The following is a 13,046-nucleotide window of genomic DNA, read 5'->3' as shown; positions in this document are numbered from 1 at the left end:
ATTCACATACTTTTTTTTTAATAGAAGAAAGAATGGAAGCAAAGAGAAGGAAAAAGCATTTTCTAGGTACTCATCTGCAGCAAGCTTCTCCTAACAGCACTTACTGCAGCTCAAAGAACCCCACTGTCTCTCACGGAATTCCACTTCCAGCCCTCCCATGGCTCTCTGGTTGCTGCTGTCCCCTCTGTCCCAGCTGAGATCCCATCCCCCTCCCCCTGGTTTGGGTTCCTTTCCCTGCATCTCAAGTCTTCCTCAACAAAAGTCTTGTGCTGGGGCGCATCCTTTAGGACTCTCGTCAGATTAAAGGTTCAGTGCAGTGGCAGAGGCGCAACGATGCCAGTCCTTGCAGGGGGGAACTCCTAAATCAGTGTCCCATCCCTGACTCAGACCATACAAGGCTGCCCTCGCACAGATGTCCCATCCTGAGATAAGATACTTTTCCCCATCCTTGTGGGTATCTCCAGGCTGTTCTTTGGACAGGGAATTCTGTGGCCTTGTTCCTGGAGTTTTATGGTCTGTGCCTGGAGATGGTGACCTATGGCCTAGCTCCTGGGACTGATGACTTGGGGGGGGGGGGGTTATGATCAGTCCCTGAAACAGATGACTTCTCTTTTGAAGTCAGGCCTAGTCCTAAAATGGAGTTTATGTCATCTTCTCAGGACCCAGGACCCATACCTGGTGTAATTGCCTCTAACTCTTGCTTCAGGGAACCCAACTCCCTCTTCTGGCCTGAGCACACATGTAGCAGACACACACACACTCACTTCACACACATACAATAAAAATAAAATATAAAATAAATCTAATCTTTTTATAGTTGTACTTTCTGTAAACCTTTGTTTTTTTCCCTCCCTCCCTCCCTCCCTCCCTCCCTCCCTCCCTCCCTCCTTCCTTCCTTCCTTCCTTTCTTTTTCTCCCTTTAACTTTTTGGCTTTTTGAGACAGGATCTCTCTTATCTCTCTATGTAACCCTGGCTGTCCTGAAACTGACTAAGTAGACCAGGCTGGCCTTGAACTCACGGGGATCCCTCTGCCTCAACAAATTAAAACAAACAAACAAACAAACAAACAAACAAATGTTTTGTTTCAGATAGGCAAGATCTCACTATGTAGCCCAGGCTAACCTTGTTTGGTTTTCTTGTTTGTTTTGTTTTTTATTACTCTGCCCCAGCCTCTCAACTGCTAGAATTATAGAGTTACAGGCAAGTTTAGTTGTGCAAATGTAACACCTTTAGTCAAAATGTTTTTTTCACAGGCTGGGCTACATAGTGAGTTCAGGGCTATGGACTACATGAGCCTTTCTCAAGATAAAAAACAATTCCCCAAGGCCAGTAACACACTCACCATCTCACCCACTTCCCTGCAGCCTTGCCTAAGAGCATTCCTTCGGACTTTGCTAACCGGTGAGAGACAATTGAGGTCTCTTTGCTTTGATTTGCATTCATTTAATTACTAAGGTGAACATTTCCCTGCACACATGTTAGCCAAATTAGCTTCCTCTTCGTTACGTGTCTTTGTCCTTCACCCACGCACCTTTAGGATTCAGTGGGGTTTGTTGGGTTTTCTTTGTCTTGTTTCATTTTGTTTTCTGACTAATTTCTTTGAGCACCTTGAGTAACAATGGTGTCATCATCCAGCCATATTTCCTACATTGATTTTTTTCCCTTTTGTTTACCTTTCTATTTGTAAGAAATGTTTGTGTTTTTAACTTGTGGGTCATGGTTCTTTTCTTTTGTGATAGCCACTGTGACTTCTAAACTTGATGATGCTCTAAGAGTCCAGCGAGGCATCTCAGCAAGAAACGGAGCTCCACCGAGCTTGCAGACCTGCCGTCCATCCCTGGAACCCACCTGGGGGAAGGAAAGAGTTGATTACTGCAAGTTGTGCCCGGGCTAACTGCCCCCTCCCTCACATGCACGCATGCCCTTTCATGAACACACAGTAAATTAATGAACTTAATAACATTAAAAAAAAAAGACAAAATGCTCCAGTGAGGTCTTTATGGTCAGAATCTCTCAGCCCCTCTGTGTGGCGCTCAGTGTAGAGAAGCTTCTAGCTTTTTGCTGTTGCTCACCTCACTGGCTGTGGACTCCAGGTGCAGGGGGTGGGGGCGAGGAAGTGTGGAGGCCGGCTCATTGATGGTGGGAGGGACCCACTCACTCACTTCCGTTGCTCACCTGACTTCAAGGCAGAGTTGTATGCAAAGTATTTCTGCTAGAAGAGATGGGGGGGAGAGGAAAAACTAGAAAGGGCTCCACGAGGAAGCTCTTAGCTTCAAAGGGTCAGGAACTGCCTCAAAGGTAGGGCTAATTGATCACTGGATGTCTGTCTGAAGTCTGGCCATCTGGTTGCTTTGAAACACTTTACACAGTTTAAAAGAAGACCTTTTCAAACGTTATGTTTTCCAGGATGTCCATGCTGCAGGGTGAGCCCTCTATTCCCTTTTGTGTCTTCTTCCTAAACTATTGGGTACCTATGTAGCTCTCATCCAGGGCTTTCATGAAGACACTGGGGAAAAGGAGCAAATACATTGCAACATCTGTATTCAATCCCAGCACTCGGGAGGCAGAGGAAGGTGGAGCTCTGTGAGTTAGAGGCTAGCCTGGTCTACAGAGTGAGTTCCAGCCCAGCTTGTCTCAAGACAAAGCAAATGAAATAAAAACAAAGAGGGAAGGAAGGAAGGGCGGGAGGAAGGAAGGAAGGAAGGAAGGAAGGAAGGAAGGAAGGAAGGAAAGAAGGAAGGAGTGTATGAGTCCAGAGCTCTCCCTTCCCACAGCTTGCCCTTCTAGCGTCAGAGGAGTCCCATGCCTGAGCTCCCACTAGGAAATAAGGGGACCTGGATGTGTAGGGGCTGCAGAGAAGGTGGCAACCGCTGAGGAAGCCCTGGATACCAATGCTACAGCCCCCAGGCATTATGGGACCTGGAAGAGCAGAGACTTATGGTACAGGGACCCGCACAGCAGACAGGAACCACACAGGAGTGGCGACGGCCACCAGAGGGCTCCACTCTGCACAGCAAACCCGGGAGACCAAGGTCATTGCACTTCGTGTGACCTTTCGCTACCCAGTTGAGCCATTGACCTCCCCTGGCTCACATCAACAGGGTGCGACTCTACACCAGCAGGGAAACTGAGGCAGGGCTAGGCCCGCTGTCCAGCGCCACTCCCTGGCCTGGCAGGATCTGCTGTGAGACATTCAGGATATGATCCTGCGTCCTGACTCCTCGGCTTGGAGGGAGGGAGTGGTCTTCGGAACTTCTGTCCAACTCTGTCTGATGTCAGTCTCGTGCCCCAAATAACTTCCTCCCAGGGACACTTCCGCCGCAGCCTCACGTCCCGGAGCCTGACCGGCCGGCGCACCCAGGGCAAGAACCGGACAGCCACCTTGCCGGTCACTATGTCACCTTCCCAGAACAGCTCTTGTCGCGCCCAGAAGGTGCAGCTCCAGACTGGCAGGGGTGGGGCATAGGTTCCTATTCCCAGAGCCAATCTGCAGATGTGTGTGTGTGTGTGTGTGTGTTAGTTACAGGAGCATCGGCGGGGGCTGTGGGGGCCGGGCAAAGTCTCATTTTCTTGGTTGCACAAGCACCCCGACCTTAGTTCTTCAATGTCTACTCCCCCATCAGGGTATAAATCAACCTTGGGCCACAGGTGTCAGATTAAAAAGTAGGTGCTCAATAAGTATTTAATGAAAAAACAAATGAACAATCGAATGAATGAATGAATGAATGAATGAGTGAGTGAAATGGAAGGCCTCTTTGATGAAGTAGACTCTGCCAACTTAGGTGAGGCCTATGGTCAATTGAGGAAGGGAGTGAGACCTCTGTGGTCAGCTCATATAGGGGAACAACACCTTGCTACCTGGAGCATACAAAGGAAGGAGTCTGGCCCCTGTAGTTCAGGGTCGGGTCACGGAGTTGGTGTTCTGGGCACCTCCTTCCTTCCAAAGAGGAGCTGGGCAGGCAGGGTTGACAGGTTGGGTGGCATAGCTGAGCTGACACTCACCTCCAGCATAAAACCTCACTTCATGGAGCCTGCACCTCTGTAGCACTAGGGAGAGCTTCTGCCACCTCTGACCAGGACTCAAACATCTACTAAGCCAGAGAATATGAGGCAGCCCCACATCGCTGCCTTGCTGCTGCTGCTGCTGCTGCTGCTGAGATCTGGTGAGTTGCAGTCCAGGGGCAGACAGTTCTGATGCCATTTCTCTCTGTAGGGGCCCCTCTGTTCTGCACTAACTTCCATCACAGCCCCCAATACCTGGGCCTGCCTGAGTCTGAAAGGAACCACCTCTTCTCAGTGATGGGGTTCCCAGAGAATATGCTCAGTTCCCAAATATTCCACCTCAGGGACCTGACTGGGGGAGGGGCACTGTGGGAAGGTCTGGCAGAGTATGTGGCCATGGCCTTGAGAGGACCCCAAGGCAGGACCTTGGCTAGAGCCACACTCCCATCTTCCCAGGCTCTCATGTTGTGCCATGCTCTGAGCTTGGGGTTCTCCTAGAGGCCTCTCTTCCCATTTTGCAGATGATAGAGTGTCCATGGCTATAGAATTTGAACCCAGGCCTGCAGACTTCCAGGCCCCTAGGTTTATGTGAATTGTGTTTGCCCTCTGAGCCTAGAAGCCTTCAAAATCTGGTTGAGACTCAGCAGAGAGCTGGGGACAAGAACTGCAGGCTGAGGAGGGTCCCAGCTCCTGCCTTCAGAGGGAGAAGCAGCCCCTGCCCATTGTGAGCAGGGGTCAGCAGGTTCTAGCCAGGTGCCCTGCTTACTAGGTTTCCTGTGGGATGGGCTCCTCTCTACAAGGGAAACTCTCCCACATTCCTGGGCCAGATGGGCCAGCTCAGCTGCCAGCACACTTCCGTGTCCTCACCTTACCTTCCTAGGCCAGGCCAAGTTACCCCAGACCATGTCTCAGCTGGGGCTCAGATTAGGAGGACATTAGTGGGCATCTCTGTGGGGATGCCCCTACTTCCCCCAATGCCAGGAATGTTTTTGTCCATGGCCTCTAGCAGCAAGAAAGACAGCATTGAAAGCCCATTTCCATTGGGTGTGACACTGTGCTGGCTCCTGTGGGTGGATCAATCGAGGTCACTGCCAAAGCAGAAACAGCAGCCTACCTCTGGCTCACAAACTGCAGTAACCTGAGGCTGGACCCCTGGGTGACATGCTTGCTCACTTCAGCCCAGGGTGACCAGCACCCCAGGAATCCTCGGGCTGATCTTGCCTTGTCTCAGACCTCAGCCACTCCCATCAGGGGTCCAGGATGGACATAGACTGCCCGTGGGACTTGGAGAGACTGGGAGCCACAGTCTGAAAGGCTAAGCTGCAGAGACAATGGGTGACAGGAGACTGACTGGAAGGAGAATGCATAGAAGGCTCTTACAAGTTCCAGGAGGAGGGAGGAGAAGGCTTGCAGTGGATCTGTGCCCTTGCAGTCAGAGGGCAGCTAGGCAACATTGCAAGCTGGCTCTTTGGGCCTAGAGATCAGTTCTAACTGGGTACTAGCAAGACAGGGGCTCTCTTTGGTCATGTTTGCATTTTATTTTATATTAAGATTTTATTTTTACTTATATGTCTTTCTCTGTCTCTCTCTCTCGTGTATGTGTGTGTGTATGTATGTATGTATGTATGTGTGTGTGTGTGTGTGTGTTTAAGTGAAGGTAGTTTACTTGTGAGACCAGAAGGGGTTTCTGGATCCCCTGGTGCTAGGAACTGAATTGGATCCTCTGTAAAAGCTGGAAATGCTCTTAACCAACAAGCCATCTCTCTGGCTCTTTATTTATTTATGTCTATTTTTTACTTGTATGAATGCTTTATTTGAATGTATGTATGTATGCATGTAGTGTCTATGGAGGCTATAAGAGGGTATCAGATCTGCAGGAACTGGAGTTGCAGATGGCTGTGAGCCACCACATGGGTGCTAGGACCTGAACCCAGGCCCTCTGCCAGAATACTAAGTGCTCTCAACCACTAAGCCATTTCATTTATCTTGAGACAGAATCTAACAACATTGCTTCGACTGGCCAGGTACTCATTGTGTAGCTCAGTTTGGCCTTAAACTCCAGGCAATCCTCCTGCCTCAGCCTCTTGAGTGGAGAACACTGGGTAACAGCTATGACCCACTATATACAGTGCATTGCATTATGAAGGGCACATGAACTCACAAGCCACACAAGGCAGAAGTCCAGAGCACAGTCCTGTTTCTCAAGACCATCACACATGTCCCTATCTACTTGATACCCTGCTTTGAGAGAGAGAGAGAGCTGGTCCTGTCCTCAGCAGTAGCTACCTCTTGTTCCTCTATGTTCTGGTTCCTCTGGGTTTCTGGCACTGTGATAAAATATCATGACAAAAAGGAACCTGGCGGGTAGAGGGCTTATTTGAGCTCACTCTTCCAGGTGACAGTCCATCATTTCAGGGAAACAGGAACCTGAAACAGCTGGTCACATCCAGAGTCAAGAGTAGGAAGAAATGAATGTATGTATATTCACTTGCTTATGTTTAGCTCAGTTCAGAACCAACCCACTCTGTGCCTAGGGAATGGTGCCATCCACAGTGGGTTGGGTCTTCCTACATCAATTAACTTAAGAAAACCATGCCCCACCCCGCATAGGTATATCCACAGAGCAACCCAATGGAAATGATCCTATATTGAGACTGTTCCCTGGTGATTCTAGCTTCTATCAAGCTAACCACCACACCCTGTCCACAACTGAACTCTACCCCATCGCCAAGCCCTCATTCTGGATTTGGGTCCCCTGTAGCACTGCAAATTGCATGACTGGGGGCTCCACAGGGAAGAGGAGTCTTGTGACATCCTTAAGGGCTCTGGGCACCGCGGGCCATGTATGGCACAGCATGGCCATTTGCTGTCCCCTTTGACCCTCAGCATCCCAGAATGGTTTTCTTTTCATCCCTCCCTTTGGACTCAAGTGATGGGGCTTAGAGAAAATGTGACCCGCCAGGAGGAGAGACCTGACCATGCAGAAACCCCATCTAGTTCCCACAGACCTACGCAAGAGATCAGTAACTAGGAAAGTACAGCTAAAGGTCTGGGGGAGGGGTGCCTGGGCTTGAATCTGAGTCTGGAATGGAGTTTATGGAGGTTGGGCGAAGGGTGATGAACCCTAGGAGATGGATCCCATACCAGATGCCCCCTTCCTCTTCTCTGATTGTCCCCTCACCTTGAGGGTGGTCCAGTGAAGATGGTCAACATAGTTATAGTTGACGAAAGGGCACAGTCCTCAGGAAGTACAGTCCTCTATAGTCCCAGGAGGTTGACCTTTCATGGTTGCTAAGCCAATTCTACTCTCTTGAGAGTAGACAGTGACCTTGGGTGTCTGGACCTCAGTTAAACTTGGAGAAAAGTTGAAGAAGACTTGATCATTCTGAAAGACTGAGAGGAACCCTGATGGACAATCTGTGGAGGCGGCCTCTGGGGTTTCCTCTGTCATACAGAGTTGAGCCTTCAAAGAGTGAGACAGACGCCACATCTGTAGGATTTGAGGCCCATGCACTATCTATACCTCCATATTTCAAGACAAAAACAGGGGTGCAAGGTGGAAGAAGAGATCCCTATGTGGACAAGAAGAGTGTCAACCTGCCCCAAACAGGAGATCAACCCATGTGGCCACAGTACTAGCTTCCCTGGTTGTCTTTCCTTGTCATCAATGGCCAGGTACCCTCTTGAGGCAGGAGCAGAAAGGTACAAACCTTGCTGTGGTAAAGTTGGCTGATGTCCCCCCTTTTCTTACTTACAGGGACTGAAGGGGCCAGGGCTCTGAGAGGTAAGTGGGATCAACTGAGGCACAGGAATGGCTAGACATTCACACACACACACACACACACACACACACACACACACACACACACACACAGAGAGAGAGAGAGAGAGAGAGAGAGAGAGAGAGAGAAGAGGGGGAGGATAAGGATAGGATAGGAAAGATGCATGGGGCAGCAGGAAGGCCAGTCAGAGTGGCCAAGCAGAACTAGAGTCCAGAAGGCAGTGGAAGAAAAGATCTCCAATATGATCAGCAAAACAGTCCATGGTAGAGGCATTAGAGACAAGGTCCAGGATAGGCGACACCTCCCTGCTGTGTCATGACTATCCTTTGGCTCACCAACGCCGTGGAAATACATGACATACAGCCATCCTTCAGGGACCCGTATCCAGCTCTGGGTGTGAATTTTCCATGTCACATCAACCTTCCTGATCCTGGGTTGGGTCTTGTCACCTTGTTATAAGTGAGAGGTCTGAGGTTCATGGGAAGGCAGAACTAGAAAGGGTTAGTCTCTATCAAAAGCCTCTGATGCTTGGGCCTCTGAACTACCAACGTCCTGAGTGGCTTAGGGGCCACAAAGGGCAGAAAACTGTCAGAAAGTGAGAGCTGGCATGTGGGGTTTGGGGTGGAGCTGGAGCTGTGGAACCAGCCCCCTCCCTCAGAGAGTGATTTCATGTTCTTCCAGTCTGTGGGCATCCAAGGATGTTCAACCGGATGGTGGGCGGGGAAGATGCCTTAGAAGGTGAATGGCCCTGGCAGATCAGCATCCAGCGCAATGGAATCCACTTCTGTGGGGGCAGCCTCATCGCACCAACATGGGTCCTCACTGCTGCACACTGCTTCTCCAAGTAAGTGGCCCTGAGCCTTCCAGTTTCTCACCAGTGACTGGGACAAGACGGAGCCGGTGCACAACTGTTCAGCACCATGGACAGCACCATAACCGGCACACCCCGCCCCCATTCCACACCTTACCCAGTAATACCCACCCACTGTCTTCCAAAGTTTTCATTTAGGGAATGAGACAGATAGCTCAGTGTACTGGCTGTCCTTGTAAAGGACCAATGTTCAACTCTCCACATCCCATGGTGGCTCACAACTTTCTATACTTCAATTTCCAGGAGATCAACACCCTCTTCTGGCTTAAGTAGGCTCTAAGCATTTGCACGATGCATGGACAGACGTGTAGAAAAAACACATAAAGAACTTAAAATTTTTCTTTAGGTCCAACCCTACACCTGGAAGCCACACTACTGCTTCAGCTCCTGGTCCAGCAGCTGCTCTGTCAGTGATACCTGGGGTCCTGTTCTTACAGTTCCACCCCCCCCCCCACACACACACATAGAGCTCTCTCTGGTTTGATAAGCCTAAGATTTGGAACAGAATGTCCCTCTTCCTCACCCCATTTAAGATCACCTCAGAGGGCAGTTCCCCATCCCACACACCCACGTGAGGCACCTGGCCTCAGATTTTCAGGGTCTCCAAACATTACATGTCTTTCTTCACAGATCTGCAATTCCTCTTTTCCTTTTATTATGGTGTGTTTGGAGGGAGGGACATGTGTCCAGTGTGCTTGTGGAGGTCAGAAGATAACGTTTCAGAGTTGGTTTTCTCCTGTCACTGTTTGGTTTTTGTTTTTGTTTGTGTGTGTGTGATAAAACTTGGGCGTTTAGGCTTGCACAGAAAGCTTCTGTACCTGAGCCATCTTGCCAGCCCCTGCAATTATTTCAAAAAGCTCAGAGGTGGCCTACCCGGGGCTTAGAGGCAAGCCTCGGGCTCACTGTATCTCAGATTTGTGTGTATTACAGCAGGCTTTTCAGGTGGGACTCTTAGTGTCCCCATCTTACAAATGAGGAAACTGAGTCTCAGGGAACCTGTTAGGTTACTTACCCAAGGTCACCTGGTAGCCAGGGAAAGATAGGTGATTTTCAGTTTCTATCAGGGAGATGACATTGTCATACATGCAAAGAGGTGTGTCAGATACTGCAGTGGACCAGAACAACCTACGGACTGTGGGTCCCTTTCCTCTACTCACTGTGGGTCCCTTTCCTCAGGGAGGAGGCTACTCACACCAGCTCTGTTCTTTCCTTCAGCACTTCGGACATATCCATATACCAGGTCCTACTGGGGGCACTGAAGCTGCAGCAGCCCGGACCACATGCCCTGTATGTCCCCGTGAAGCGGGTGGAAAGAAATCCTCAGTACCAAGGCATGGCCTCCAGTGCTGATGTGGCTCTGGTGGAGCTACAGGTGCCTGTGACCTTCACCAATTACATCCTTCCTGTGTGCCTGCCTGACCCCTCCGTCGTCTTTGAGTCGGGCATGAACTGCTGGGTCACTGGCTGGGGCAGCTCCAGTGAACAAGGTGAGGGGGACTGAACTAGGGGAGGAAGGGAGACACCGATTAGGAAGGGGCAGGACAGCTTTCCTGTTGATATTGGTCTACACGATCTCTATTCCCATGGGTGGGGCAGCATGAATGGAACAGATGCTGGAGGAGGAGCAGCTGTGCATATGGGAGACAGGAGAGGGAGACAAGCAGGCCTGGTACTAATGAGGGAGGAAACCCAGGGAGGGGCAGAGTAAGCTGTGGTTCTCGAGAACCCAGAGCCTTCGGGATCCTGATTAAGACTGTCCACTGAGCTGCAGGCTGCCTTTCCCTCCCCAGACCGACTACCGAACCCACGGATCCTGCAGAAACTCGCTGTGCCTATCATTGACACGGCCAAGTGCAACCTGCTGTACAGCAAAGACGTTGCGTCTGACTTCCAGTTCGAAACCATCAAGGATGACATGCTCTGTGCAGGCTTTGCAGAGGGCAAGAAGGACGCCTGTAAGGTAGGGTGTTATGGCAAAGGCATTAGAGCCGCAGTTCTCAACCTGTGGGTCCTAACGACTCTGGGGATCAAACGACTCTTTTACAGGGGTCACATATGAGATACCTTACATATCAGATATTTGCAATTCATACGTGGCAAAATCAGTAGTGATGAACATAATTTTAGCATCAGCAGGGTTGGGATCCACACTGTTCTAGAGTAGCTCAGCCCAGGTCGAGGGTAGACTGTGGTTCCATTAGCTGCCATGATAAACAAGTCTTGAATCTGAAATGAGGGCCCAAAAGCTGCATTTCCAACAAACACCAAACTGGGTGTATGCCACTGACAGGCCATCTGGGACAGCAGCAATGTGCAGGCTCGTCCGTGAGAGGATCAGTGGGGAGGAGGTTCTTGGGAAGGAGCTTTGTGATGAAATGAGAGTACCCAGGGCCTTTGTGAGGCCAGGGTGGGTTCTGATGGCCCTCTGCTTCCCCACAGGGTGACTCTGGAGGCCCACTGGTGTGCCTTGTGGACCAGTCATGGGTGCAGGCTGGCGTGATCAGCTGGGGTGAGGGCTGTGCCCGCCGGAATCGCCCAGGTGTCTACATCCGTGTGACTTCTCATCACAAATGGATCCACCAAATCATCCCAGAACTGCAGTTTCAGGGGAAGGCTGGCAGCCAGCAGCAGCAAAGAGATCCCCAAGGTCGGCAGCGCCTGGCAGGGAACTCTGGCCCCTGCCTGGCTGCTCATGCGGTGGTGCTGGCCCTGGTAGCACTGCTGCTCAGGATCCTCTAGGGCTGCCCAGCCTTGCAGGTGGAGCCCCACCCACTGTACATTTGTAAATACTGTGCCCCCATCTTATATGCCAGCTGCTTTTATTTATGTCTACCTCCATTTAAAAAAAAAAAGAAAAAAAAGAGCATCATGGACTGACTATGTGGGGATCTTTGCAGGACTTTAGAGGCCGACAAGCTGTGGGCCAGGAAGACTAAAGAGAGGCTTCTAGTGAGATGTGACCCTTGCAGGAACGCCCAAGCTAGGATGCTCCTGACCCAGTTGCTCTGCTGTCACCCCACGCCTGTCTCACCACCTTGAATATCGATGGGTGTCCCATTTCAGCACTGTGGACAGTGACAGGCACGGGTTGGGGGCAGGTCACAAGATGCCAAGGGCTTCAGTGGAACTGTGTGGAAGATGGCTGGAGGCACATGCTGGGCCACAGCCTCCAATGCCACCCAACCTAACACCATCACATAAAGGACATTCTTATAGAACACGTCGGGGGCCCCTCCAGGGGCAGCATACACTTTATGTTCTTCCCTTGGTCCCCGAGGCTCCTTTCCTACTGGTTCAGTCCTTAACCTCAAACTTCCCACTTTCTAGTAACACAGTAGGGGAGTGGAAAGGACTAGACACTCACAAACCACACTCCTCTCACACCCAGCCACAAGTGCATATTCACCTACACGCTCACACTGGCAAGCTTGCCTTGCCTCAGGTGGAGTAGCCACTGTTATTTACCCAATGGGTAACTGGCGGGTGTGGTGGCACACACCTTTAGTCCCAGCATCCAGGAAGCAGAGGTAGGCAGAGCTCTGTGAGCTCAAGGCCAGCCTAATTAATATTGTGAGTTCCAGGCTACAGAGTGAGACCCTGTGGGGTGGGGGGAGAGGGCAAAAACCAAAACCAAACAAACCCCCCCCCCAAAAAAAAACCCAACCAACCAAACCCCAGAATGGATCACTTAGCATTTACTATAACAAACATGCATGAGGAACCCCCTAGGCTCCTCTTCCCACTGGCTGCTCTGCGGCCTCTAAGGATAGGCTGCTAAGTGCCTTCTCTAGATCAGATTGTCTGGCCTAAGAGTGGTTGGTTACTCTTCTACTCTGTAGAGGAAAGCTGGTACACTGGAGCACTGGTACACGAGGGTGCAGGGCAGTCTGCAGGAGTGTAAGCTCTGGGCTCACAAGCTTGGAGACCCATCAACTGTGATTTTGCTCCAGGAAGCATGGCTCTTCCCACATGGATGCGGAGAGCTGCATGTGGGCCTTGGTTCTGTACTCCTTTGGGCTCATGGGTATCATTCATCTAGAGGTATCGTCTTGTCCACAAGCACCTTGGTAGAAGAAGCCCAAGATGGGCTCTGCACAGAGTCTGCTAGCTGTGAACCTACTTGGGGATGTCGAATACACTGCCTCTCCTGCCCCGACTGCTGGCTTCCCAGAATCGGCAGAACTGCTGGAGCCGTGCCCTTAGTCCCTCTCCAGACACCCTCATGGCTGGGAGACATGTCTGAGGATGACAATAAATTGCCTGCCTCTGAGCTAGCCTTCTGCTCAGACATGCCACGTTCTGGTCTGTGAGTCAGGTCAGCATTAGGAGACCTCTCAGAGCTGAATCTAGACCCTTAACCCTACTCGTTCCCCGCATTCACAGGGTACCT

At 50.8% G+C, this 13,046-nt stretch overlaps 1 protein-coding gene across 1 annotated transcript; it reads left to right on the top strand.

Annotated features, from left to right (window-relative positions):
- The first annotated feature begins 4,042 nt into the window (after positions 1-4,042).
- LOC114615282 (serine protease 27) lies at positions 4,043-11,494 on the top strand. The gene is made up of 6 exons (XM_028761012.1): positions 4,043-4,164; positions 7,761-7,787; positions 8,467-8,629; positions 9,872-10,143; positions 10,447-10,616; positions 11,096-11,494. The coding sequence occupies exons 1-6, from the start codon at positions 4,107-4,109 to the stop codon at positions 11,393-11,395; spliced, it is 990 nt and encodes a 329-aa protein (XP_028616845.1). The 5' UTR covers positions 4,043-4,106; the 3' UTR covers positions 11,396-11,494.
- Positions 11,495-13,046: the final 1,552 nt, after the last annotated feature.

The sequence above is a fragment of the Grammomys surdaster genome, unplaced genomic scaffold, assembly GCF_004785775.1.
Source record: "Grammomys surdaster isolate TR1022 unplaced genomic scaffold, NIH_TR_1.0 126612, whole genome shotgun sequence".
Classification (NCBI taxonomy): Eukaryota; Metazoa; Chordata; class Mammalia; order Rodentia; family Muridae; genus Grammomys; species Grammomys surdaster.
The sequence above is the reverse complement of the archived record's forward strand: the minus strand, read 5'-3'. Positions and strand labels throughout refer to the sequence as shown.

Coding starts and splice junctions, on each gene's coding strand:
- LOC114615282 (XM_028761012.1), top strand. CDS start 4,107: ATGAGGCAGCCCCACATCGCTGCCTTGCTGCTGCTGCTGCTGCTGCTG. Junction 8,630..9,871: donor GCTGCACACTGCTTCTCCAA/GTAAGTGGCCCT, acceptor TCTTTCCTTCAG/CACTTCGGACATATCCATAT. Junction 10,617..11,095: donor GCAAGAAGGACGCCTGTAAG/GTAGGGTGTTAT, acceptor GCTTCCCCACAG/GGTGACTCTGGAGGCCCACT.